Here is a 27,260-nt window from a genome sequence, read left to right on the forward strand (position 1 = left end):
CTCATGACGTCATCTTACGTGTTGACTTTGAGTCCCAGAGGCCTTTATTGTGTATTGTTTTGTCTTTGGTTTTCTTTCCTGACCGAGTCAAGGCCCAGCAGATGAAGACAACACTGTCGGTATCTTAGAATGAAGTGTATAGTTATTACTACGCTTTCTTAATGTTTATAAGACTGCTGCAGTAAATACTGTGGCATGCTTCAATTCAGAAACACTGCGGCGGCGTCTCGGGAAGTTTCAACCAAACCTGTTGAACCAATAATACAGGTTGTGTGTTTTATAACGTCCATCGGTCTTCTCTCTAATATGGTCATAAGTGAACGGAAAAGAAGAGAGTGATCCAAATGGCCATCGTAAAGGGACGCTTCACCAAAAACAAACATTTCCGTCATTTCCTTCGTGTTGTTTCAAATGTGTCTGAATGTGTTTGTTCTGATGAACACGGAGGAAGATGTTTGGAAGAATGATTATAACCGGACACAATTTTGTCACACATTGACTGCCATAGTAGGAAAAAGCCACAATGATAGTCAAAGTGCCCCGATGTGATAAAGTCGTCTTTTTCCGTCAATGGGGGTCGAGATCTGTCTGGTTAATATGGCAGTTCATTATTATGGTTAAGTGGATGAGTTTCAGATTCTGTGATTGGAAATAAAAGGTCGTCTTGTCTCTCTGTAGCTGCAGACGTTTCAGGTGCCGTCATGCAGCAGCAAACACGAGCTGAGCAGCGGACGTGGCCATCGCACATGTCCTCATCAAAATGTGAGTGTGTTTGTGCTCACATCATTTCCCTGTGTGTGGTTGTGTTTGTGATGGAACGTCGACTGTTAGTAGGACAGCTGATATGGCAGATGGTGATATAAAAGCACACACATAGTGCGCATCCAACACGTCAACAATGTCAGATATGACAGCTGTTCATCCTTCACTGTCAAAATAAAGTCCAGTTTATAAGCCTTCGTGTTGTTTCCGAGCAGTCATGCAGGGTTTGTTATAACATGTCTAATGTATGCATCCCTCAGAGACCCGGCCTGGTTTAATGAGACATGGGCTCAGCCGGATTAAAGAGGAGGGAGGAACCAACTGGAGACTGAAGTATTGTGTCTCCGCTGTATATACTTTGTTGAACTGTGTTGTGCTACACAAGTTGTGTGGATGTTTAAAGGTGTGGAATGAATATGTTCGTTCGTGTGTGTCATGACAGGTCAGCAATCTGAAGAAGATTCTGCAGAGTATTATGGAGTATTATCATGATGTTGAGTATGATGGGCCTCAGATGGATGTAGAAAGCAGGGTTAGCAGGGAACAGGGCCTCGTTTGTTGGGTGGAGCTTAGCGACTCGGAGGTTGTTCAATGTCTGTCAGTTCATGATTCGGGTGTAAATTGTTTCCCAGACTGCTGTTGTGCTGTTTCTGTTACTCTTCACGGCGCTGGTCAGAACAGACCAATCACAATAATATATGAAAAAAACGCTTTTATTCCAGAAGCGTACGGAGGTGTGAATGTGTCCAAATATTTGGGTGTTTCTCGATCTCTGTTGTGTGTGTTGCGTGTCAGGTGTTGGGTCAGCAGCTGTCTGATGGACATGTTCCAGACGTGTGTCTGATCGGTGAGATGGGCGACGTGAACGAACTGGGTCCGTCTGCTGCAGCTGGTTCTGGGCTGTGCTGTCAGCCTGCGAGCACAAGCAAGGTGAGCCGGAGACAACCGGACGAAAACAAGACACATTTATGTGGGCAACAGACACTTTATTTTGTTATTCACGTAAATGAAGTCAGCTTGCTCGGTGATGCGAGCTCAGATTTCTCTCTACAGATCACATTCAGCAGATCATGACTCTGGAGGAATCTGTGCAACATGTGGTAATGGACGGCCATCCAGGAGGTAAACTTCACACCGTCAGGTACATCTCAATACAGTTTGTCTGTTCTTCTGTCCATCTGCAATGGAGACTCTGAACACACTCGCACGCACAGACTGTAGAAACGGAATCACAGAGGCTAGCTTGATAACATTAGCAAAGACAGTCCCGGATGTTAGTGAGATTTCGGATCATCTATGCAGATCTATACATTTGGTTGCATTTGATTCTTTAAACGTGTTTTGGCATCAGATTGAAGATTGTAATGTCGTGATGAATCTCTGAGCCGGTTGCTTTAAAGCTCTTTACTGAAGAATCTCCCGACTGATGTCAGTTTTGTTTCTTAGCTCCTCACCAAAGAACATGTGGAGGCTGGAACTCCAGAGACGTACGGAGACTTTGACAATCAGGTCTGCACGTGTGTGAAATTCTGTTTGGGTTTTATGTAGCTGTCTGTTTAATGTGTTTTCTTTATTGTCTCTTCTTTCTGTTTCTGTCATTTCGCCCTTCAGTCCAGAAAATATTACTTTCTGAGTGAAGAAACAGACGCTCGAGACGACTCATCTCAGCGCCGCAGGGAGCTCGAGCAGCAGGTGAGGGAGGCTCCTCATTTTCCAGTGAATCCATGTTCTGCTGGACATCATGCAAGCCAATCACAAGAGATCTAATGAGTAAATGTTGACGTGGCAACGAGAATTGCCGTCACAGCGTGTTCATCTGAGCTGACTGTGTTTCAGGTGTCTGTGCTGATGGAGGAGAGGTCATCTCTTCAGAACGAGCTTCTGTCCCTGCGCGAGCATCTGACTCTCTGCGAGCCGTCTGACGTCTCATCCACCGTCACCAACAAGAAACTGCTGCTGCTGCAGAGTCAGATGGAGCAACTGCAGGAGGAGAACGACAGGTATGAGGCCCCTCGTGGAGCTCCGCCCTGGGGCCCTCTGCGCTTCCGCATTAAGACTGCGCTCAAGCTCCGAGTAGTTTTCTGTGGACCGCATAAATGTGAATTTGTGTTCAGGTTGGAGAGCAGCCGCGATGATGTGCGGCTTCGAGCTGATGTTCTGCAGCGTGAGGTGGCCGATCTTCAGATGAGGAACGAGGAGTTAACCTGCCTCGCTCAGGAGGCTCAGTCTCTCAAAGACGAGATGGACGTACTGAGGTGAGTGACACACAGATTCAGTTCACCAAAACATCTTCCTCTATTGCGTTCTGCAGAAGAAAGAAAGTAGTTGAACTAATAACTTTGTATGAGCACCTGTGGTAGCGTCGCTCCTGTAGGATGTATCGCTTATTGCTCCCTGAAGTCTCTGTAAGTCGCTTTGTATAAAAGCTTCGGCTAAATGACTCAATGTAAATGAAAGAAACTCGAGCAGGTTCTAAATGAACTGTCACTTTAAGAAGGCTCTTGTTGTTTTTGCATATAATCTGCATCATGTGGGCGGTACCCAGGTGTGTCAGACTGCAGCTTTTGTTCTTCTCATTTGTCCATCAGGCACTCGTCTGATCGTGTGAGTCGTCTGGAGGCGATGGTGGACACGTATAAGCGCAAGCTGGAGGATCTGGGAGATCTGCGCAGACAGGTGCGTCTGCTGGAGGAGAGAAACCACATGTACATGCAGCGCACCTGTGAACTGGAGGAGGAGCTGCGCAGAGCAAGCGCCGTCCGCACGCAGCTCGACACCTACAAGAGACAGGTCACAACACAAACACACACACACACATCGTGTTTCAGCATGACGTGTGAAACCGTTGCTGTATGTATGAATGATTTGTGTGACAGGCTCATGAGCTCAGCGCCAAACACTCTGCAGAGGCCATGAAAGCTGAGAAATGGCAGTTTGAGTACAAGAACCTCAATGACAAATATGAGACGCTTCTGAAAGAGAGAGAGGTGCAGAACATCACATCAGTCCTGAGTGTTTGTTCGACCGGGAACATGAGAACAGACTGCTGATCTCTGTGTGTGTGTGCGCAGAAGCTGATGGGCGAGCGGGACGCATTGAGAGAGACGACTGAAGAACTGAGATGTGCTCAGGTCCAGCAGCAGTGTTTAACAGGTCTCACACACATCAACGTCGTCATATAATACACATGCAGACACATTCTGCAAGCACATGACCTGCATAAACATATGTTTTATAAATTCCTTTTTTTGTACCGTGGGTTTAGCTTTCCAAATTCCACCCAATCACAACGGGTGTGTGTTTGATTGTATGATTCGTAGATTCTCTTGCTGGTGATTCGGGGGCCGTCGGGAGTCTGGCGTCTGAGATCATGCCTGCTGAGTTGAGGTCAGTAAGTGTGACACTAGCCAGAGGATTGAAAAGATAAACACGGCTTTAAAAGGCCTTCATTTCTTTCTCTTTTAAGCCAAACAAGTGGTCGAGTTTTATTTGTTGTATGCTGTCACTTTAATGAGCTAATACCATCTTGTGCCCTTTACTTCACTGCAGTGTCTTTTGTTTACGCACTTTACATTTTGAGTAACTGTTTTCTCTGTGTGTGTCAGAGATACGGTTGTGCGTCTGCAGCAGGAGAATAAGACGTTATGTGTTCAGGAGGAATCATACAGACACAGACTGGAAGATCTACAGAATCAGCTGGAGGAATCGCAACGCTCCCGCAACATACTCGAGACACACAACCGGTGTGTGTTAAATACATATTTGATAAGTGTTGTCTCTCTCTCGCTTTGTGTTCCTAATGTCTCTTTCTCTCTCTCTCTCTCTCTGGTCCAGGTTGAGTCAGCAGCAGATCTCAGATTTACGTTCTCAGATTGAAGAGCTACAGAGAGCTTTACACGAGCAGGACAGCAAAACTGAAGACGTCAGTACACGCGCACGCGCACACACGCACTTACACAATGAATCATCTTTATTTCAACAATTGAAAACCGATTCCCCACATTTCGAATGACATTCACATAAGGCTAAGATGGTCATGTTTGTGAACTCTTCTGCTGCTGTCTGATGGAAAATCTGCCTCTTAAACAGCAGATCCAAACAAACTGAATCATCGGAACTTTAAGGGCCGTAGTGCTGGACACTCAACATGGAGTTAAACTTTCATTTTCACTTTAGAGTGACTTTGACAGGCATTTTTCTTCAGACAGCACAGATAAAGTCATTTCCATGTCTGTGGTTAAGTTTTATTATATATCATCACTGCCTGATGTGTGTATCTCTCTCTCTCTCTCTCTCTCACTTGGATTTAATGATTGCAATAATTGAACTCTTTGTTTGCCGTGATGAAACATTAACACCTGCTGATTTGTTACAATCCGCCCTCCTCACCTAATCGACCAATCGTCTGCCTCGTCAGGTCATTGTAAGTACGGCCCATCACTCCATCTGATTTCTGTTGTGTTGTATGAACATATGCAGTGCTGTGTGAGTATGTGATGAGCTCAACATATCATCCCTTACCATAACCTTCATATTCATAATTTCTCTCTTTACAGTCATCGCTGTTAAAGAAAAAGTTGGAGGAGCATTTGTGAGTGTCTCTCTTTTCCGTCATTCATTACAGAGTTCAGTTCTACACTCAGATTTATAGTACATTGATAATGAAAGTATGTTTTTGCCGGTAAACAAACCGTATATTCATATATTGTTCATGTAAATGAGCTGTGTCGTGATTAGCTGATTCCTGTGTCACATCATGACGTGTTGTGTTGTCCACATGTGTTTCTACAGGGAGAAGCTTCACGAAGCTCATTCTGACCTGCAAAAGAAACGAGAGGTGATCGATGATCTGGAACCACGTGTGGACAGCAACAGTGAGTGAACCGCACACACAAAACCAGCAGCGGGTCAAAGGTCATTGTGATGACCAAGCTGAATTATATTTTATGAATATGAAACGTATTTCGTACAATAAATATGGTATCATTATAAAGCTTGTATTGTATAAATATCATACATCATTATTGCTTGTTGGATGTAACTTGTTACCGTGCGTGTGTCAGTGGCCAAGAAGATCGACGAACTGCAGGAGAACCTAAAGAAGAAAGATGAAGACATGAGACGCATGGAGGACAGATACAAGAGATATGTGGAGAAGGCTCGCACGGTCAGATCTCACACACACACACACACACACACATACTGTCTGATCGCACTTGTACATTTGATCTGTGTGTGTGTATTAGGTGATTAAAACACTGGATCCCAAACAGAAGAATAACCATGTTCCTGAAGTTCAAGCCTTGAAGAATCAGCTGTCAGAGAGAGACAGAAAGATACAACATCTGGAGGTGACAGACACGTATGCACTTCTAGCAGTGTGAAGAGATTCTTTATATTCTTTTGTCATAAGACTCTGGTGTGTGTGTGTGTGTGTGTGTAGCATGATTTCGAGAATTCACGCTCCAGACAGGATCAAGAGGAGAAGCTTATGATCTCTGCCTGGTACAACATGGTGAGAAAACACACAGAATTTATTCTTTATACACAGATGATTTTGACTCTGCTTACACCAGGAAACTCAACCTCTCTGTGTGTGTCTCAGGGAATGGCTCTTCATCAGAAGGTGGCTGGAGAGCGTTCTGGTTCAGTTCCGGCTCAGTCTTTCCTGGCACAGCAGAGACAGTCGACACAAGCCCGGAGAGGACTGCCCCGCATCCATCCCAGATAAACACACACACAGCAATCCTCATAGATGAATTCATGAGCTCCGTCCTGGAAACGCACCTCTGTCAGTGGCCTGAACGATCTGATCGTTGTTTCTCTTTCAGCACTTTCTCTGTCTGAGAACGTAGAATATCACAAGTCCGTCTCTGGAGTTTAGAGGATATTGTATTTAATTGTCTTTTAGATGACGTTTTGTTTGATTTTTCTTCCGTTTGTTTTAAGTAGAGTCGCAGGACATAGTGCTCTTTTATTTTCGTGTCCGAGCGTCTTAACTGTGCGATCTGGAGGAGATTAATGAAGTAGGTGGACCTGTGATGGGTTTCATTATGATTTTTTAATGTATAGTTCGGCTTGGTTATCAGGGTATGATGCGTGTGACTTCAAACACTCAGTGCCTTTCTGAAGACTTCAACATCTAGATCCATCAGAATCATCTCTCTCTCTTGACAGCTGTCAATCATCTTAATGATGCATGCATGTCAATAGCTGCCCTTTAACCAAATCCTTTTAACATAAGCGCTGGGTGAGGGGAAGCCTCGAATGCGATGATCAAACAATGTGATGTGGTACTCGGTTCATTGGGTTTGTCATTAAATGTGAGCTGTTTTTATGAATGAATGTGAAATTGATATGCTGGACACTAATCCAATGACAGATGAACTACCGAAGTATTCTGGATTCCTGTCAGACATGAAAACTGCTGCTGCTTTATCATTTTATGACGTGTTTTTGATGCAACATCACCAAAGTTTGCTGCTAAAGGAGGAAGTCTGTGAGGTTTTATAAAATAATATTGAATGGTGGACACTACACTGGACACGACACTACTGTATGTATATCAGACACACTCATGTGATGTTATTTGTGCCCCTTGTCAGTCCAACCATTCTTCACGTCTCATCAGAGATCTGTAGTTTTTCACTGTGTGTCTTTAATGATGAAGGTGTGAAGTGTTTATCACTGTTGTTCACGAGTTCTTCATGTTGTTTTGTTTTCAATGGCACGTGTTCTTTAAGGACTGATGAGGGTCGGTACTGGACATATTAACTATCCTCTCGCTGTCTTCCTCTTTGCACTACAATTAAAGACAGATCGTTGGTACAAAATATTTGATGTGAGAATTGTGTGTGCTTTTTGTGTTCCTGTAAAGTGTTGGATTCGGGCAGGCTCAAACTAGTACGTTTATCTGTGTATAAATATCTTCGTCAAAGGTTAGATCAGTTAAATATGTGATTTATTGAAATGTGGTTTATAGGGTGAGATCTGCCCGGTTTATGCATTATTTTCGATGAGACAAATGACACGCAACAAACAAAATGAAAGCCTTCAAATATATACAAACACAATATTTAATGTTTGGGGCAAATAGTTCTTGGCAGCTTTGAGTTTCACGCGTGTCTTCCTACAGGTGGCGCTAAAGTTCCGTTTACCTGCGTTCACATTTCAAGATGCTCGTATGGACACAGACATATTTTGAGTTGATGGTGCTTGAATACATTCTTCCCCGGAAGCACTTTAAAAAAAATCAGCAATGAACTGTGATCGTGACCCGCGTGGATATAACAGAAAGGTTATACATATAAATCTCGGGACGCCTTTTAAGCGTTCAATAAATAGACGAACCTCTCATCTGTAAGTGATTGTGAATAACTTCATATATATTTATATGTATATTTATATATATATATATATAATGTCTCATAGCCCGCTATATTTTAAATTATGAACCTTCCCATCGGTCTCGTTTTACAGACGCTGCAATTCTTCATCCGGCCTGCAGGCGTCAGCAGCGCTTTACTCACACACACAAACACTGACCGCAGATGAAAAACAGCATGGCGGACAGACGCTGAAAGAAAACAAACCCGTGCGAAAAAACCCGTAATATACGGCGATTATATAGCGATTTAATCTATAATCTGCCGGATCTGACATTATAAACACACATGGACTCGTTGGTTTATTAATCGCGCTATTTTGAATGCTTCTGAAGGGGTTTTTGTTTCATGTGGAGACGCCGCGATACTTTGCGGTAACTGATTATACAACAAACACGGGTATCGTTTAATTTCCATCTTTGTTAAATGATTCACATTGAAATCAACTTAAAGTATCACGTTGAGATCGCCCGTGACAGAGAAATATTTACATTTATCGCAAACAGCCGCTGAAATCACACGGGTGAATACAAAACCTTGATTTACGTAAATCAATTTGCAATCAGACTCGAGATGGAGAAAAAACACCATAAATCGGACAAACATCGCCGTCATCGTCATCATCACCATCAGTCGTCCAGCAGCAGCAGCAGCAGCGAAGAGTCCGGCGGAAGCAGCCCGGCTCACGGTGCGCCCGCAGCGGCCAACGCCTTCGCCAACGACGGCAGCTTCATGGAGATGTTCAAGAAGAAGATGGAGGAAGAGGAGAGGAGAAAGAGAGAGGCTGAAGAGGAGGAGGAGGAGAGGATGAAGAGTACTGCTTCTGCAGGGCAATCCTCACAAGACCCGAAGCCCTGTAGCGTGACTAACTTTGTAAGGCAGTGGGCCAGATCATTGCATTAGTGTAACATTAACACACACACACGCACACACATGAATAAAGAGCAGTAATGGGTCTGTTCGGGTCCTGGCCTCTTCCCAAAGCCCGTGTAACGCTCTCAGTGTGTTCCCTTAACTCAGGTGGGCAAGCGGAGAGGAGGAGCCCGGATGACCCTCAAGACGGGAATGGTGGCCAAGAAACAGAAACTCGACTCTGAGGTGAGTATATATATATGAGAGATCCAACTGTATTCTTTAGTCCGCAATACCGGGCCAGTGCATCGGCTACAGTCAACCACGCTTCAGTCATATTTTTATAACTGTCTTTTCTTACAAAACACACAAATAAAGATGTCATCTCTCTAATGTGGGAAGACATGTCTGTGCTTTGCATTGTGGACTACATTGTGTACAGTAGTCTAGGGGGTGTAGTACAATGATATAACAATATTTCAACTTTCAAATGATTCCCAATTTTCATAACTTATTGGCTAGCGTGACCACAGTTCTAGGTTTGAATTCCAGGAAACGTGCTAATAACGATGTATTCACTTTAGAGGTTATCATAGTATAGATACGAGATATAAATATTTAATGTCAATTTAATGCTGTCCTGAAGAATTCTAAATGACCCAACCTTTTCTATTTTTAAAGAATGAATACAGGGCTTTGTTTTGTATGCGTGTGTGATTTAAATATTTTTTTGTGCCCCAGGCGGAGGCGGGAAAAGGAGACGCCTGGACTAAATACATGGCAGAAGTGAAAAAGTATAAAGCTCATCAGTGTGGAGACGATGATAAAACCAGACCGCTGGTCAAATAGACTGAACTGCTTGGACACCCGGGAGACCCAGCATCTCTCCACACTGCCACAACATCATTACACAAACACACATCACTTCTCTTTCAGTTCTTTTTCGTTGTCCTTTTCTTTCTCCAGATTGAGTTTTGTCTTGTACCTTTTTGACTGTTGGACTTGCATATTATTTAGTCTGTGGCATTAGAAAGACGAGATCATAATGGTATTTTGTACTCGGCTCGTGAATGTGACCTGATCAAAATTTATGTTTCTAAATTGTAATTAAACTCGCATTAACACGCAATGTGTTCAAGGGTTTTACAATTCCCACAGGATCCCATCTTTATGTATGTGATGTAAAGATGATATAAAAAAGGCTTTCAGAACTCAATATTAATTGATGTTTTTTTAATTGTTGGATTGCAGCAGCTCTGAATGTATCCAAACAAAGCTGCTTCCCTTCTATAAAGTAAGCAAAGAATAGTGTGTCTGATGTCTCCGCTCCCTATTCATCATGACATTGACTATTTAGTGGCTTTTATTAGAAGAAAAGAATCTTTACAAGACATCTTTACAGATGTACCTCTGCCGTCTGGACATGGCCATTCCGTAAAACACCACCAGAGTCATATTCAAATATCAAGCAAAGCTTCATGAGTTTACACAACATCTTCACACATTAAAACCAAACGTTTAGTTGAAAAGTGTCTTGCCCGATTACATTTCTTCATTGAAACTTGCAGAACAGAAGCATCTCAAAAACAGACAAATAAATTGTTTAAGATTATTTTAATAATCATTACGTCACTGATATAAAAATGATGTTTTTCCCATTCAGAACAACGTTATGTCGTTTTTTTAATAGCAGGTGATTGTCTTTATATATAAAAAATCGCACTTGACGAACGTTTGCAGTCTAAACTAAACATCATCTAACGAAGCAACAAATTTGTACCTAAACATCGTGTTTGAAAGTGGAATTGAGATACGAACTGTATGATGCTAAATTGTGGTGTAAAACTTGATTTACAGTGATGCAATAGGGACACATGGTGATGCTGGCAGAGTACACAAATACAAACAAAATACGTCCCGTAATCTTTCACATCTTCCGGTCATTCCGACTGTCCTCTTCAAACAAAGTCTCTGGTGAAGTCACATGACACATTGCAATATGACTATCCCACAGAGTAATACAAATGATCAGAAACAAACTGGGGAAAATAAAGCAAATGCAAATTAGAGAATAATATATGTGTATGCGTGTATGTATGTTTAGCATCATACAATGTTGAGAAAGAATCTATTTAAATTAAGAAATAATAAAGTAGATATTGTTCATAAAGCTCAGAAGGGCATTTGCGATATCTGTGGCGTCTTTAGCCTAATATACCGATTGGGTAGTTGCGTTTTCTTTATTTCTTCTCTTTTTAAAATAGTTTAATGATTTGTGAACGTTTATACGTGACATGTTGTATCCAGGTTAGGATATTCCTGTGTATACTTGCTTTAGGTCGAGCAACGTCCCTGTGCAAAAGAAGATATCCATAGAAATCACTTATTTTCATTGTGTAAGAAGCAAATATGAGAATTCTTTAGACATGTTGTATATTTAATTGGCATTCATCATGTATGATTACATATATTTGACTGTTTATTTATTTAAAACAGAACACGGGCTGCATTTCTTACATATTTCTCATCAGTGTCATATAGTCACACAGTTCTCTGTCCTGTCCAGCAGATGGAGAAAGAGGATTCTTTTCAAACACATGAATCTTCTCCAGATCTCTGTCATGGGCTTCCAGGCCTGCTGAGATATAAAAGAGTCTCAAGAGGAAACGTTCAGTCCTCAGGTACCATAGCAAATCAGTTTAACCACAAGAATCAAACAAGTGTACGACTTAATGAAATCATTTCTTTTAAACACATGGCTGTGGTGCGGTGTGAACCAGTCCAATGTTCAATTTCTTAAAATACACTCTAAAATGTGTACTAGCAAAATCAATTACAGATAGACATTGGCATACCATGTTATTTTAAATAATGTGTTATAAACATGAGATTTTTACAGTTATTTAAATTAAGGTAAAGTATAAATATCTGCATCTTAGTAAAATACATTTAAGAGCATAGCTTGCAATTCCAGCTGTGTCCTCTTGCCCGTTTCAATTCCTTTTTCTTCACTCCCAGACACTGTTCATGGAACCACCGGTCACAACAGTCACATTGGATCAAGCATGGAAAGGTTAAATTTCAACGAAATTATAAATATCTCCAGATTCCAAGTTACCTTATTTAATTTTATTCATTTATCCTTTATATTCAGCCTTTACTACACCAGGACAGACTAAAAAATTAGACCAAAATGTGAAATGTGAAAGGAAACAAAAAAGTTAAACTGCTTCGCCTTTATGCACCACTACCTTCTCCCCTGCTATAACTTACAGTGTAATGTATTTGACAACTACCTTTTTTGGACTGGCTACGACCCTGGACTTAAATGTTAGATGTGTCTTAACTGAAAACAGCTTGCATTGACATCTCCTAAAATATATCCGCGTGATTGTATGTTTCAAGATTGTTTCATCAACAAACTACTTAAAGTCTCATAAGTAACAGAAACAAATCTGGTTTATACACAAATATGGATACGATAGTTTAACTGGACAGAAGAGAAAACTAAAAAACATTCATTCATTTTCTTCCGCTTATCCGGGGCCGGGTCGCAGGGGGCAGCAGTCTAAGCAGAGATGCCCAGACATCCCTCACCCTAGACACTTCCTCTAGCTCTTCCAGGGGGACACCGAGGCGTTCCCAGGCCAGCGGGGAGACATAGTCCCACCAGTGTGACCTATATGTCTTCCCCGGGGTCTCCTCCCGGTCGGACCGGCCCAGAACACCTTCCGGGGAAGGCGTCCAGTAGGCATCCAAAAAAAAGGTTATGAGATGTGTAAAGATTTAATAGGTGAAATATTTTAATATTTTAAGATTATTTATCAAAACATTGAATAGGCAAAAAAATACTAAAACAAAAACACATTAACATACTCACGAGTGTAGCCGGTCAATTTAGGCATTAGAGTTTTTTTATTTTATTTTATTATATGTAATAAGAAATGTAATATAAACTGTTAACTTCAACAAAACTTGTTTTCTATGTACTATTTTCAATGGTTCCTATCGATTGTTGTATGTGGGGCCTTAATTAGTGGGACACGTAAGGAAATGATGTCGCTTCTCCTTTAAGCGCTCGCGCTCAGACGCATGCGAACAGGGAAGCTGAGGTAGTTTTTCTCTCTCTCATTTGTCTTGTATTCACTGATTTTCTGTAATGTAATCACTTTATTTATGATGTCAAAACACTGTTAAGAGGTTATGTCATAATGTGTATAAGTGTGATTTGATTATTTTCTTTTAACCCACCAAGCAAAAAGTCGTCGAAAAGACGTCGAAAAGACGTCACTGCCAGACGTCCAAACCACGTCCAAATATGGTTGAAAAGTGAAAGGTGAAAAGACGTCTTTTTCAAGTCGTTGAAAAGACGTCTTTAAAAAGACGTCTGTTTTAAGACTAAATTTGGTCGAGGTAAAGTCGTGGTATATTTTAGACTTGAATTAAGCATAAATTCATAATTTCATCATTCATTATTATAATTTTAAAATAAGACAACTGACAAAAAAGTAAGCAACAACAAAAAAATTATTATTATTACATAAATAATTGTAAATCGATTATAAACCAAAATAAATACAAAATCCGCTACAAGATCATCCAGGGGCATGTTTAAGGTCTCCCACGGCTTTCGTGTGTTCGGTGGCTTGCTGTCCCACAGACTGCATCTGTAATGACAAAGATACACTTGTGTTGTTTTCACTTTGTTGCATAAAAGTGATACATGGTTTATTTCGCACGTATAGCCAATACATTAAATGTCTTTATCCGCTGTTTCAGTTAAAAGTAAGACGCGACTTCCGTCAACTAACAATCGAGTTAGAGCCTCGTTTACACGTGCGTTTATCACTGCAGGAATGAGAGAGTAGGCCTTCTGGTATCTCCCTCATTGTGCCTCATTACTCTGTTTAAGGTGAATAAACAACACCAGGTATCATCACTTCAATCGTTGTGTGGTCGTGTTTCTATAGTGTCCTGTGGTTACCACTTGAAGTCCGCTACACGAGCAAAGAGTCAAGGCCTAAACTGAGAACAAAAACAACTGACAGATGCTAAAACTTTTAGCATCTCATAGACTTAAATCATTGACACAAATCAGAATAATTAGAGGACAGTAAAATAATTAGATCTTAGTCATTATTTTTAACTAATTTATACGTATAAGCTTGACAAAAAAGGATATCATTGAAGTGAGGCGGAGTTAAGGAGTTCATCCCCTCAGCTGTGAATAAAAACATGTAGAAGACAGCATATATGAGACATTATTTAAATAAAAAACACCACATCAAACAAATATTGCATGATGGACAAACTGAGATTGTGGACTATGATACTGAGGTGAAATAATTTTCACAAAACAGGTAGTTTCCTTTATTAACACCTTTCTGAACATATATAAATAACAGTCTATATAGGACATTCAGGGTCATTTTATTTTAAAACATCACATCAGACAGACCTGGGGCCTCATTTATAAAACTGTGCGTAGGAACCTTACTAAAAGTGTACGTACGCACAAAAGCCAAAAATAGCGTACGCAAAAAAAAAATCTGATTTATAAAACTGTGCGTACGCACAACTGCACGCAATTTTCACTTTATAAATCACAGTCTACCTGATAATTTGCGCACGTGAAAAAAATCGACATCCCGCCCTCAACCCGCCCCTTTTCAACCATATATAGCACATGCAAATCACCTCATGAATGGCCGTGCATCTTAATGAGCAAGAGGTTCTGTATGCGTGATAATAGCAGCAATGGAAACTAAGGGGAAAAAAGAGAAATTTCACAGACACAGAAACAGAGAGGTTCTTGTGACTGAGGTGGAGGAAAGGAAATTTATTTTGTTTGGTAGCCATAGTATTGGCGTCACGAACAACTTGCACATTTATGGAATGCACATGTTTTCGATTCACATAAATGTACTCGTTCTCATGTGGAGATCTTATAGCAATATGAGTGCAGTCAATTGCGCCGATTACATTTGGGAATCCGGACATTGCTGCAAATGGCCTTTTGATATTGGCCTGTTCCCGAATAGTGTAAGGAAACTTTATTTATCGATTTGTCATTTTAATAATCCCTTTCAAAACAGCAGGCATAAGGAGCTCAGTGATGGCTGTGAAATCCCAGACTTATGTCAAATTAACAGAATTATAAGTTTCCAAATCAAGCTTTGCGCATGAAAAAAATCCCGGTTGCCAAAAATCCTAAAACTGACAGGATTTGGGATGGTACCGGGATGGCGCGGTTTCGTGTAGTTTGCCTTTGTAATGTTGGCCCCAATTCAGCACACAGATCCAAAAGCATGGCTCTAGGGAATCTAAATCGGCTTATAAGCCAGTCATCATCGTGGGCTAGAAAATCTTCGCGGTCTCTAAACACCCTTTCCCTACTAAGTCTGCCATTGGCATAGTCCTCCAGCAATGCCAGCGCATCCATCATGTCGTAGATGGGGTTTCACCGTAGTATTTATGTTTACAGCGATCACATTCAAGCCTTTACACCTGTCATAGCAATCAGACAATGAGTGGTAAACCCATACGCCCACCCTTAGATCATTAGCAAATGAAAGTAAAATAAATTAAATTGATGCACTTTTATTTGATAGATTATTACCATTTATTTATATAAATTGGAATTGTGGACATGCATGTTTATGATTAGGACGCATAATGAGGATTGAAAGTGATTAGTATGTTTATGGTTATATGGATAGGTCTATATGCGCAACTTTTCAAGTTCAATGTGTTTAATTTCATTAATCTACCGTCAATCCCTCAGCTCACCATCAGTGTCGCCAAACTGCTTAGTCTTCAAAATGTGCGTACGCACAGGAACTTTTGCGCAGGAACTGGCGTACGCATGTTTTCAGCCCCGTTTTGTGCGTATGCAAGCTTTATAAATGAGGCCCCTGATATTAAAACCAACCACCTTATCAACGGCCTAGAAATCAACAAGAACCTTATAGAAACTGCATAGCAACCCTTTAACATTTGAAGTATCTCGTTGCCCTAGTAACATCACTTACAACCGGTAAAACACAAGCAAGTGATAGAGTGCGAAAGCGCTTTTATTTTGAAATGTGTCCTCCCGCGCTCTTCCCGCAATCTCTCGTATTATATGCGCGCACAGAAAACCTATATGAGGTCTGAATTGAGTCGGTTGACCGTCATTTTCAAAGTGGAGGCTGATCTGACCGCAGTATTATTTCTGTCCAGGAAAATCACCAGTTCAGTCATAGACGACGGTATTTGATCACTATAGTTACCGCTACTACAGGCACAATTGAGGCAGCTAACAGCTCCTCGTAGGACCCCGGGGGCGGGGCCAGGAGTCGCAGCGGCAGCAGCACACAGAGACTGAACGTCGATGACCGACACGATTGTGAAGCAGTGACGGGAAAATACTGAAGCAGCTGCGGGCCTGTCCGTCACTACTCAGGCTAATGTACATAGCGGACATCCTCATGAATCCTCAGTTTTACAGATGTTTGATGTTTGTCGTCTTTCGTTGGGACAGTGAGGGGCAGATCGGGTCACTATGAGTCTGAGGGGTCTTGTCTCCCCGTCACTATAGTGCTGTCTGCGCGCCTGTATGCGCTGTTTGCTGTGACCGCTTTCAATGAGTCTGTTGACGAACAATGTGACATTTCAGACGTTTAAAACTCAACTAATCGCGGAGAAGTTCAGGGAACGAATTTATTATAAGACGCCGCTGTATCGTTTCAAATCCGTTCAGAGAGAATGAACGACCGGCGGATTCTCTCGTTAAGTTTCATTTCAAGGATTCTTGACGGTCTTGTGAACATGCGGAAAAGTGTCATTATTACAAACTAGAATCAACATTATAACGTAACGAGCCTTAATAATACAGTGAAATATAAAGCCTAGTTTCCTTCAGTATAATATATAATATGGTCTTGACATGATGCACCTTTTCTGTCGGATCAGATGAATTCAGAGGGATTTGGTGTGATGTATTCAGAGTTGAGTCAGTCTTAGCACAAGAGATGAACACAAAACACAGGAGCACAGTGAGGAAGATATAACAATGATAAACATATGTTTAGTTCATATATACTGAGACTTAAAATCCTGATTTGTATGTTTGTCCTGAAAGGTTTGTTTCATTAGTGACATTAGCCTAACAGTGAAAACACATCCATTGGTGTTAATAGAGCTGCCGGTCTTCTGCTGATGATCATGAACGTTTTCTTTTTGTTTCAGTATAACAGACACATCAGTGTTAACAGCTGTCATTATTCTACACCCATAGTTCCCATTTTCACCTCCTTCATTATGCTGATATCTTAAACTCTCATGGAAATGTCCTCACAAAACAGATGTTTGTGTTTTAAATAGGCAGAATTTGATATCGATTTTAAAAGCTCAAAACTTCTGTGATTTAAAACACCAGACAGTTTTATAACCTGAGGGTCTTGTTGTAACCGGTCAAATCAAAGTCAGTTCAGAAGTTATTGAATGATTTAACTCTCATTCTTTTCAATTTAATCGTTTTTTATTCTGAATTTCGATTTGCAGCCAATTTCTATCGGTTGTGCAAAAATATCGATAGACTACAGCGCAATATGTTTTCATGATAGTGTATCGATAGTCCAACCGCTACAATCTGTGATATTTTAATTGCGTTTTATCGTCATATATGCTACAGTACATATGGCCAATGTCTCAAGAGGGAGACTTTTTATTTGTATTAGCCTACATTTAATTAGTAAAAATGTATAATATGAAAATCTATTGCATTTTGACTTATGGTGATATGTATCGTATCACAAGGCCTTTGTCAATACACAGCACTAATATAATGAGAGCTAAAGTTAGAAACACTGTAAATAATAAGCAGTTGAATATTTATCCATCATGAATAAGACCAAAGAAATTGACCATTGTTAGATGTTTTTATGACAACTGCTCTCACTTTGCTTGGGTTTCTGTAGTTGATTTGTGATGTGGCCGAGATGTTTTTGTCATTTATGTCACACATGGAGATAAATGTTGGTATTTGATATAGTGGACAGCATCTTGGTCAACAATTGTTGTTTTTAGTGATGTTATATAAGTGAAGCTGAGTTGAGTTATTGACAATGTCTCTCTAACATCTCCAGTTCACACCAACAGTGATTGACACCTTCAGTAAAGCTCCTCCTACATCAAACCACCAATAAATACCAGAAAGCAACAAGCAGAAGAATCACTTCAGGTGTAAGAACTGAAATCTTCACACAGTTGTTGGAGTTTGTGGAAGAGAAGCTTGAGAACACGAGAGATCCAGAACTACACACAACAGAAACTCAGAGGACTAAAGAACACAGAGGTTGGTTTCGGTTTTTAAATCTTTATTTCTGACAGTGGAGGAATTATTAAGCTTTTATTTATTTGATAAACCACAAATGCAGAAGATTAGAACTGAAAGTGAATCACTAAACTGCATCAAATGATCATAACTTGATCTGGTTGTGATCTGGTAAAGGTTCAATAGAATCACATGTTTGGCTATAAGGTGACCATCGTTCTGCTTTGAGTTTGTAGAGCACAGCATTTTGACCCTTTGTTTCACATTTTCATCAGTCTGTTGGTTTTTTATCGTCTTATTGAAAAGAAAACATGCATTTGTTCTTTTACTCGACTACATGAGACACAGTCTGTTGGTTTTTAGTTGTTATTCTTTCTTTTACTCGACTATATTTTTGGGGGCATCGTTTCTGCTGTACTGAACTTAAAGTGACAGCAGCTTTATAAATCACAGTCTGTTATTATTGTTAATAAAACAACTAAAGACAAAGAAAATCGTCACACAATGCTCTTGACTGGTGTGACTCTAATAAGGATTGATCTATATTCAATTTATAGTGTTTTTTCACATCTGATGACTTTTATTTTGTACCTGAAAATGTTTTGCATTGATTCTTGATTTATACTTGATTCATTCAACCCAAACCACTGAGATATCATGGCAGTAATTATTTTAATTATGAAACACATAATTCTGTAACAAAAATGATTATAATAAACATACATTTGCTCTCTGGGTTGCAAAATAAATAATTTACAGTTTGATTCTTTTTCTGCTGAAAATGTCATTACAGACTATCACTGTAGTCTGAGTGAATTTTATGTTGTAATTTAAACAGTAAAGTTACATTTACATTTAGTCATTTAGCAGACGCTTTTATCCAAAGCGACTTACATAGGGATGCTCCGATCCGATATTCGTATCGGGTATCGGCGTCGATACGTAATAAAATTCTAGATCGGGTATCGGTGCAATTTGTCACCGATACCCGATCTGACATAAAATTTGTGCTAGACGATGTAAAAGTTCATGGAGACACCGGCGCTTAAACTCTCTCGTGGGCGGCTGTGCTTTGCGCAACGTGTGACATCATACGCTAGCAACGTGTGACATCATACGCTAGCAACGTGCTCTGTACGTAGTGCACGTGAACATATAGCAGCGAACAGCATGGAGCGAGCCAAAATATCTGTCATTTGGAGTTATTTTACAACAGCTACGCCAATAAGTTCCACCGCTTTCATTGTTATGGATGGGCAACCGCTGTCCGTCGTTGCGAATAATGGCTTCAGACTCCTTATAAACCACCTGGAGCCGCAGTACGACACGCCGAAGCGTAAATATTTATCTCTACCTTGAACTGTACCGAAAAGTCTGCAAACACATATCCGAAAAAATTAAAGATGTCAATGCGGTGAGTTTTACAACAGATATCTGGAGCTGCGACGTGTCCCCTGTGTAGCTTTTAAGTTTAACCGCACACTGGTTGGATGAGAATTTTGTGCCACAAAATGCCACGTTAAATGCAACAAACATGTGCAGTTTTACTCAGCTAGGGAAGCTAGTGTTTTATTCATCTGTTTCTGTGTTGGATGTTACATTTTATTTTCACTAAACTTTAGTTTAGTTAAGTGGACTTTGCTTTAGTGACTAAAGCATTAAAAAGATCTGATTCATGTTATTTTGAATATCTAAAGCAGTAAAGCTATTACTTTTTTGCTCAATTTCAGCAGCTTTTTTGCGAATTGATTTTTTAATTATTTTTGCACTTTCTTAAAAATTATTAAGAAATTTTGTTTCCATTTATTTATACCCGTTTATCAAGCTAGTGAAGCTGTTGTTATATTCAGCTGCTTAATTTGCACTTTAATTTTGAATGTCTTTTGTCCAAAGATAGTGAACACTTTTGTTTTATTTTTCATTTGTTTTGCTGGTTTAATAAACTATTTACTAAATTTGTGAATCATTAGTTTGTTATTTTGTTTTACGGGGTCAGGAAATTTATGTTAAGTCGAGCCTGATGTCTTGCACAGCAATGCACATAGTTTATTAAGTAATTGTGCACTTTAAAATTTTTACCTTAGTATCGGATCGGTACTCGGTATCGGCCAATACTGAATCTCAGGTATCGGAATCGGTATCGGAAGCAAAAAAGGTGGATCGGAGCATCCCTAGACTTACAGATGAGGAAACATTGGAAGCTATTTTTTTGGATTGGATTCAATTTATTGTCATTACACACAAACAATTACAGTGTAACGAAATGTAGTATGAAGAAAAATACAGCATAACATGGGTGAGGTGAGGTGAGGAGAAAAACATGTACACAATATACCATAGACAAGACTTGCAACAGGGTAAGTAATCCAGTTCCGGCATCATCCGGTCCTGCAGCCATAATGGCGCTGGTCACAGACCCGCTTGTCAGGCTGGCGGATCAAAGCGACGGAGGCAATGCAGGTGTCAGTAGAATGGGGGATTGAATTCCAGCAGCAGCCTTGGCCAAGGCTGATACAGGGGAGTCAAAAAAGATAAGATTTATTGTTAAGTCTTGGGGCGAGCAACCGCATTCCATTTCCACGGTTACTCTCTTTGTCCATTTTGGTCTCCAACAACATCAATTTTTATTTGCAAAGTCGTGAGCTTCTCCGGATAGAATCCATATTGCGGTTAATAGTCACATTTCCAGAGCTGACCGCTCTTTCCACTACTTCCATCATGGATCATCTGGAGAGGTTTGATTGTGCAAGCAGGAACACCAGCCAGAAGCGCATTGCAATAATCCAGTTCAGACAAGACAAAAGCCTGGACTAGGACTTGCGTAGAGTGCTCTGATAGGAAAGGTCTAATTTTCTTAATGTTGTAGCGGATGAATCTACAGGACCGGGTGGTGCTGGTAACATGACTTGTGAGGTTAAGCCGATCATCGATTACCACTCCCAGGTTTCTGGCTGTGCTGGACGGTGTAATAGTTGATGAGCCTAGTTGGATGGCAAGGTTGTGGTGAATCTTTGGGTTGGCTGGGATCACAAGCAGTTTTGTTTTTGCAAGGTTCAGCTGCAGGTGATGATCCTTCATCCAAAGTGAAATGTCACTCAGGCATGCCGCGATGCGAGCAGCGACCGTCGGATCGTCCGGTTTAAATGACAAGTAGAGTTGTGTGTCGTCGGCATAGCAGTGATAGGAGAAGCCATGCTTCTAAATGACCGAGCCGAGGGATGTCATGTAAATGGAGAAGAGTAGCGGTCCAAGCACTGAGCCCTGTGGCACCCCCGTGTTGAGCTGTTGGGACGCAGAGACCTCATCTCTCCAGGATACTCTGAATGACCTACCCGAGAGGTAGGACTCAAACCATTGCAACACCATTCCAGAGACACCCATAGCACTGAGAGAAGCCAGGAGGATGTGATGATTGACATTGTCAAAAGCAGCAGACAGATCCAGTAGGATGAGCACAGATGACATGGATGATGCTTTTGCCAGTCTCAGGGCTTCGATGACTGAGAGCAGTGCAGTCTCTCTGGAATGACCGGTCTTGAAATCAGACTGATTGCTGTCCAGGAGGTTGTTTCGCACGAGAATGGAGGAGAGCTGGTTGAACACAACTCACTCCAGGGCTTTGGCAATGAAGGGAAGAAGGGAAACAGGCCTGTAGTTTTCTAGCATTGTAGGGTCCAGGGTGGGTTTCTTCAGAAGCGGTGTGATGTGGGCCTCTTTGAACGCTGTGGGAAATGTCCCAGTGGTGAGCGAAGAGTTGATGATGTGGGTCAGAGCAGGCACAACCGTTGAAGTGATTGACTGAAGGAGATGGGTGGGATGGGATCCAGTGGGCAGGTGGTAGGGTGGTTGGAACCAATGACCTTGGAAAGATCAGCTTCAGACAGAGGAGAAAAGGCGGGGAGCACACAAGTTAAAATATTCTCTTAGGATATGGTCATCTCATATGGCAAACTTTTATCCAAAGCAATACTCAGTGCACTGAAAGACTGTTCCCTGAAAATGAAACCATGATCTTGTCTTGTGATGTTATTTTGTACAATTGTAAAACTGTGTTTAACAGATATTTTTGTTCACTTCAGATATGATGGAAGTGAATAAGGACAGTCAAGATAAAGTAAAAGATGCTGATCAGAAACATCAACGTGCACAAAGATTCCAGAAAGTTTCACTGGAAGAAGCTCTGAGAACAGGAGACAAAAAGAGTGAAAAACAGCACATGAGAATTCACACTGGAGAGAAACCTCACGCATGTCTACAGTGTGGAAAGAGTTTTACAGCTACGAGTAACCTTAAGAGACACATGAGAATTCACACCGGAGAGAAACCTCACGCATGTCTACAGTGTGGAAAGAGTTTTACACAAACAGGTCACCTAAAGATTCACATGAGAATTCACACTGGAGAGAAACCTCACGCATGTCTACAGTGTGGAAAGAGTTTTACAGATACGAGTAGCCTTAAGACACATATGAGAATTCACACTGGAGAGAAACCTCACGCATGTCTACAGTGTGGAAAGACTTTTACAGATACGAGTAGCCTTAAGAGACACATGAGAATTCACACCGGAGAGAAACCTCACGCATGTCTACAGTGTGGAAGGAGTTTTACAAAAACAGGGCACCTTAAGAGACACATGACAATTCACACCGGAGAGAAACCTCATGTATGTCTACAGTGTGGAAAGACTTTTACACAAACAGGAAACCTTAAGATACACATGAGAATTCACACTGGAGAGAAACCTCACGCATGTCTACAGTGTGGAAAGAGTTTTACAGATACGAGTCGCCTTAAGACACACATGAGAATTCACACTGGAGAAAAAACTCACGCATGTCTACAGTGTGGAAAGAGTTTTACAGATACGAGTCGCCTTAAGACACACATGACAATTCACACTGGAGAAAAACCTCACACATGTCTACAGTGTGGAAAGAGTTTTACACAAACAGGAAACCTTAAGATACACATGAGAATTCACACTGGAGAGAAACCTCACGCATGTCTACAGTGTGGAAAGAGTTTTACAGATACGAGTCGCCTTAAGACACACATGAGAATTCACACTGGAGAAAAAACTCACGCATGTCTACAGTGTGGAAAGAGTTTTACAGATACGAGTCGCCTTAAGACACACATGAGAATTCACACTGGAGAGAAACCTCACGCATGTCTACAGTGTGGAAAGAGTTTTACAGAGACGAGTAGCCTTAAGAGACACATGAGAATTCACACTGGAGAGAAACCTCACGCATGTCTACAGTGTGGAAAGTGTTTTACAGATACGAGTCGCCTTAAGACACACATGAGAATTCACACTGGAGAGAAACCTCACGCATGTCTACAGTGTGGAAAGAGTTTTACAGATACGAGTCGCCTTAAGACACACATGAGAATTCACACTGGAGAAAAACCTCACGCATGTCTACAGTGTGGAAAGAGTTTTACAGATACGAGTCGCCTTAAGACACACATGAGAATTCACACCGGAGAGAAACCTCACGCATGTCTACAGTGTGGAAAGAGTTTTACAGAAACAGGAAGCCTTAAGAGACACATGAGAATTCACACTGGAGAGAAACCTCATGTATGTCTACAGTGTGGAAAGAGTTTTACAAAAACAGATCACCTTAAGTCACACATGAGAATTCACACCGGAGAGAAACCTCACACATGTCTACAGTGTGGAAAGACTTTTACACATACAGGAAACCTTAAGTCACACATGAGAATTCACACCGGAGAGAAACCTCACGCATGTCTACAGTGTGGAAAGACTTTTAGACAAACAGGAAACCTTAAGTCACACATGAGAATTCACACCGGAGAGAAACCTCACGCATGTCTACAGTGTGGAAAGACTTTTACAGATACGAGTAGCCTTAAGAAACACATGAGAATTCACTGGAGAGAAACCTCACGCATGTCTACAGTGTGGAAAGAGTTTTACACAAACAGGAAACCTTAAGTCACACATGAGAATTCACACTGGAGAGAAACCTCACGCATGTCTACAGTGTGGAAAGACTTTTACAGATACGAGTAGCCTTAAGAAACACATGAGAATTCACTGGAGAGAAACCTCACGCATGTCTACAGTGTGGAAAGAGTTTTACACAAACAGGAAACCTTAAGTCACACATGAGAATTCACACTGGAGAGAAACCTCACGCATGTCTACAGTGTGGAAAGAGTTTTACAGAAACAAGAAGCCTTAAGACGCACATGAGAATTCTCTGGAGAGAAACCTTTCATGTGTCATAAGTGTAGGCAGAATTTTGCATGATGGTACGTCCCCAGAGTTCTAGGTTCGTTTTATTGTCATTTTTGTTCTGGTATTGCTTGTGTTGTGTGTGTGTGTTTTTTTTACCAGGCTTCTGTGACTGTCCAGGCAGCTGATTGGTGGTTTAACGGCTGATTGGGACCTGGGTCTCCGCCCACTCGTCAGTGGCTGCAGCTTGCTGGGCTCTTTTAAAAAGGCCAGTTTTGGATCAGGTCTCTCTCTCTGTTCCTGCTGATGGTTTTGTTTGTACCCTGTGTGGGGATCTTTATGATATTTAGACAACTTGTTTGATACCTTGAGACTAACATATGATAATAATTTTAAACTGTTGTTGTGTGCGAGTAAAGTTAGCTTGAGTTCCATTTTTGGAACTTGTAGCAGCAGGACGGAGCATTTGTTTTTTTATGGATAATAATTTGTGTTAATAATTATTTTTCCTTTCCTTGTTGTTCATAAGGAGTTGGGGAGTAGATTTAGAGCTACCCCGGGGTTTACATCACCAGTAGGAATACTTCTCTGTCTAGAAACAACAGCTAGACCTGGGCGGACCACCCACTGTAATTTGGTTAGGGCGGCTTGATCGTGTGCCAGATAGGGATTATTATATATTTTATTGGGCGTTAGTATAGTTTTGGGGTGGGGTTATTTTTGTTTATTTCTTTACTTTGGTTCGTCCAGCCCTCCCATTTTTTGTTTATTATCTACACTATTATCGTGGCTAAATAAAAGCTTTGTTTCTATACGGTGTTTGTGTCGTTTTCTCTCACCGTGACTCCATACCTCCTTTGCTGGCATTGGTGGGCCAGAGCAGAGGGTTGTCAGGTTCCCCTCCCTTTGGGAGCTAGAACGTAACACATGACTTCAGTGTGGAAAGATTTATGAGAACATCAAGAAGGATACGAGAACTCCGAGCAGAGAGAAACATTTCACAATTGAAAAAACACAAGACAACACTTACTGTTCTAGTTGTGTTGGTCTTTAATCTGTACTGTATCATCATACATGTTTTACAGGAGACTGCATGAAAGAAATGCATCAGTACAAGCTTTAAAACTAGTTTTGTTCTGTATTTAAGTTCTTGTTTAAACAATAAGACACTAATTTTCTTTTAGGAGGTGTTCCTCTTATATAGAAAACACTTTTATCCACAGAAACACTCTGCACTGCACTGAATGTCTGTGTTCCCTGAAAATGACATTTTTATAATTGTATTAATAAATTAACATGGACATTAATGAAGCAACTTTAAACCTAATGTGTTATTTGTCATGTAGAATCTGAACTCACCCTCATCAAATCATGATCTGGATAATTTGGTTCTTTGAACGCACCTGTTGTGTACGATTAGAATATCTGGATTAAATTGTCTGGGATCATTGCACGCTCAAGCGCAGTTTGGAAAGGCAGCGTACTGTATACCAATAGAAGAACTAGTGATCAGCAACACTGTTATTGGCTGGTTGTTACGTCAAAAGACACAAAACTCAGCAGCAGTTGAAGGAGTCCACATCATGTGAAAGGCATTAATGTGCTGAGTATGCACGGACATGTGGTACAGAGAGGAGGAAAATATGATTCTATTGTTATATTATAGATTTTAATGTTTTGTTCATTATTGATTTCTCTCCACAAAATTCACAAGACGCAGAAACTTTTTGAAGTCTTCAAAGGTTGATTACATAAAAAAAGTAAAACCTAAAGATTTAGAGATAGAGATAAACGACTAATTGTTTCAGACCTAACATTTCTGATTGCTGGTAAAATATGACACTGATGACTCTCTGTTATTCATGAAGATAAACACTTAAATGCATGTGGGAATAAGCATGTCTGATGTTTTAATTTTTTATAATATATAAAATGATATTCCAAAAGTTACATCTCATGAAGCTCAGTCCAGTGGTTTAAGTGTAGTGGTTAGGAAATCATCATCAGGCTGAATCTCCTCTCTTTTCTGATGAAGTGTACAGGCTCTGTCAGGTTCATCCCTTAAACTCTATATACACTGAAATCCTTCATTCCTATCAGTTGCCCAAAGGTCATTTCATGAATCTGTTCTGACTTGAGCCGCAGTGTAACAGGTTTGGATCAGCAAATGATGTCTTCAAACAGTCCCGTCATAAATATGACTGAAGATTGTTGACTTGTGCAGCTTCAGGTCATTTGGCTTCAGTGCTGGTAGGTGCACATGAGGTCAAACACCATCTGAGAGATGTAATCGATCAGCTTCCTTATCGATTCAATTACTTTTTGCTTAATATTATTACTATTATTAATAATATTATTTCCTGTAAATATGATCATTTATTTTCAGAAAATAATCTGGGGCCTATAATGCAGTCTATGACATTACTCAAGACTGAAAGACACATACAATATTAATTGACACGATCATGAATGCATAATCTTTAGTTCCTTTCTATAATATTAATTGGTAAGAAACAGTGATACAAACTGGGGACTTAAGATACAAACTGCATTTCTATATATACTGTATACATATGCACTGTCTGAGCTTATATATATACAATATGGTGTACAAATCGATTCCTGAATTCTACCTACAGTCTTCCAATCTGATGTGCACAACTGACATCTCTGGGTCACTCTTCAGTCCTTTTGAACTCCTCCCCCTCAATTTCATGTAACTAGAAAAATA

The 27,260-nt window shown here is 40.6% G+C and overlaps 3 protein-coding genes and 1 long non-coding RNA gene across 5 annotated transcripts in view; 3 read left to right on the plus strand and 1 right to left on the minus strand.

Annotated features, from left to right (window-relative positions):
- LOC306894146 overlaps positions 1 to 27,260 on the minus strand; it is a 171,683-nt gene that overhangs the window by 93,386 nt on the left and 51,037 nt on the right. The gene's annotated exons all lie outside the window — the stretch shown is intronic.
- hook2 (hook microtubule-tethering protein 2) lies at positions 625 to 7,626 on the plus strand. The gene is given in 24 exon segments (XM_079455981.1): positions 625 to 762; positions 1,023 to 1,094; positions 1,203 to 1,255; positions 1,558 to 1,638; positions 1,640 to 1,675; positions 1,677 to 1,692; positions 1,816 to 1,868; positions 1,870 to 1,884; positions 2,209 to 2,271; positions 2,374 to 2,454; positions 2,599 to 2,762; positions 2,877 to 3,017; positions 3,351 to 3,552; positions 3,639 to 3,749; positions 3,834 to 3,915; positions 4,083 to 4,149; positions 4,368 to 4,505; positions 4,597 to 4,684; positions 5,319 to 5,353; positions 5,554 to 5,636; positions 5,826 to 5,929; positions 6,009 to 6,113; positions 6,206 to 6,277; positions 6,368 to 7,626. Coding segments are annotated over 23 exon segments (1,971 nt in total). The 5' UTR covers positions 625 to 762; positions 1,023 to 1,039; the 3' UTR covers positions 6,494 to 7,626.
- Positions 7,954 to 11,507, plus strand: trir (telomerase RNA component interacting RNase). Its single transcript, XM_079456798.1, has 4 exons — positions 7,954 to 8,121; positions 8,242 to 9,020; positions 9,168 to 9,245; positions 9,741 to 11,507. The coding sequence occupies exons 2-4, from the start codon at positions 8,721 to 8,723 to the stop codon at positions 9,846 to 9,848; spliced, it is 486 nt and encodes a 161-aa protein (XP_079312924.1). The 5' UTR covers positions 7,954 to 8,121; positions 8,242 to 8,720; the 3' UTR covers positions 9,849 to 11,507.
- LOC306894136 (uncharacterized protein) lies at positions 13,080 to 25,340 on the plus strand. 2 transcript variants are annotated; one of them, XR_013786660.1, is made up of 3 exons: positions 13,080 to 13,111; positions 18,128 to 18,336; positions 22,395 to 25,340. XR_013786660.1 is itself a non-coding variant. In XM_079456420.1 (3 exons), the coding sequence occupies exon 3, from the start codon at positions 22,397 to 22,399 to the stop codon at positions 24,284 to 24,286; it is 1,890 nt and encodes a 629-aa protein (XP_079312546.1). In that variant the 5' UTR covers positions 16,334 to 16,449; positions 18,128 to 18,336; positions 22,395 to 22,396; the 3' UTR covers positions 24,287 to 25,340. The 2 variants fall into 2 exon arrangements, 1 of the variants encoding a protein (XP_079312546.1); XM_079456420.1 differs by lacking the exon at positions 13,080 to 13,111 and adding an exon at positions 16,334 to 16,449.

The sequence above is a fragment of the Barbatula barbatula genome (genome assembly GCF_947034865.1).
Source record: "Barbatula barbatula genome assembly, chromosome: 5".
Taxonomy (NCBI): domain Eukaryota; kingdom Metazoa; phylum Chordata; class Actinopteri; order Cypriniformes; family Nemacheilidae; genus Barbatula; species Barbatula barbatula.

What these genes read in the sequence shown, in the direction of transcription:
- trir (XM_079456798.1), top strand. Translation starts at nt 8,721, where the DNA reads ATGGAGAAAAAACACCATAAATCGGACAAACATCGCCGTCATCGTCAT. An exon ending in CCTGTAGCGTGACTAACTTT is followed by an intron (nt 9,021 to 9,167) that starts GTAAGGCAGTGG and finishes CCCTTAACTCAG; the next exon opens with GTGGGCAAGCGGAGAGGAGG. An exon ending in AACAGAAACTCGACTCTGAG is followed by an intron (nt 9,246 to 9,740) that starts GTGAGTATATAT and finishes TTTGTGCCCCAG; the next exon opens with GCGGAGGCGGGAAAAGGAGA.
- LOC306894136 (XM_079456420.1), top strand. Translation starts at nt 22,397, where the DNA reads ATGATGGAAGTGAATAAGGACAGTCAAGATAAAGTAAAAGATGCTGAT.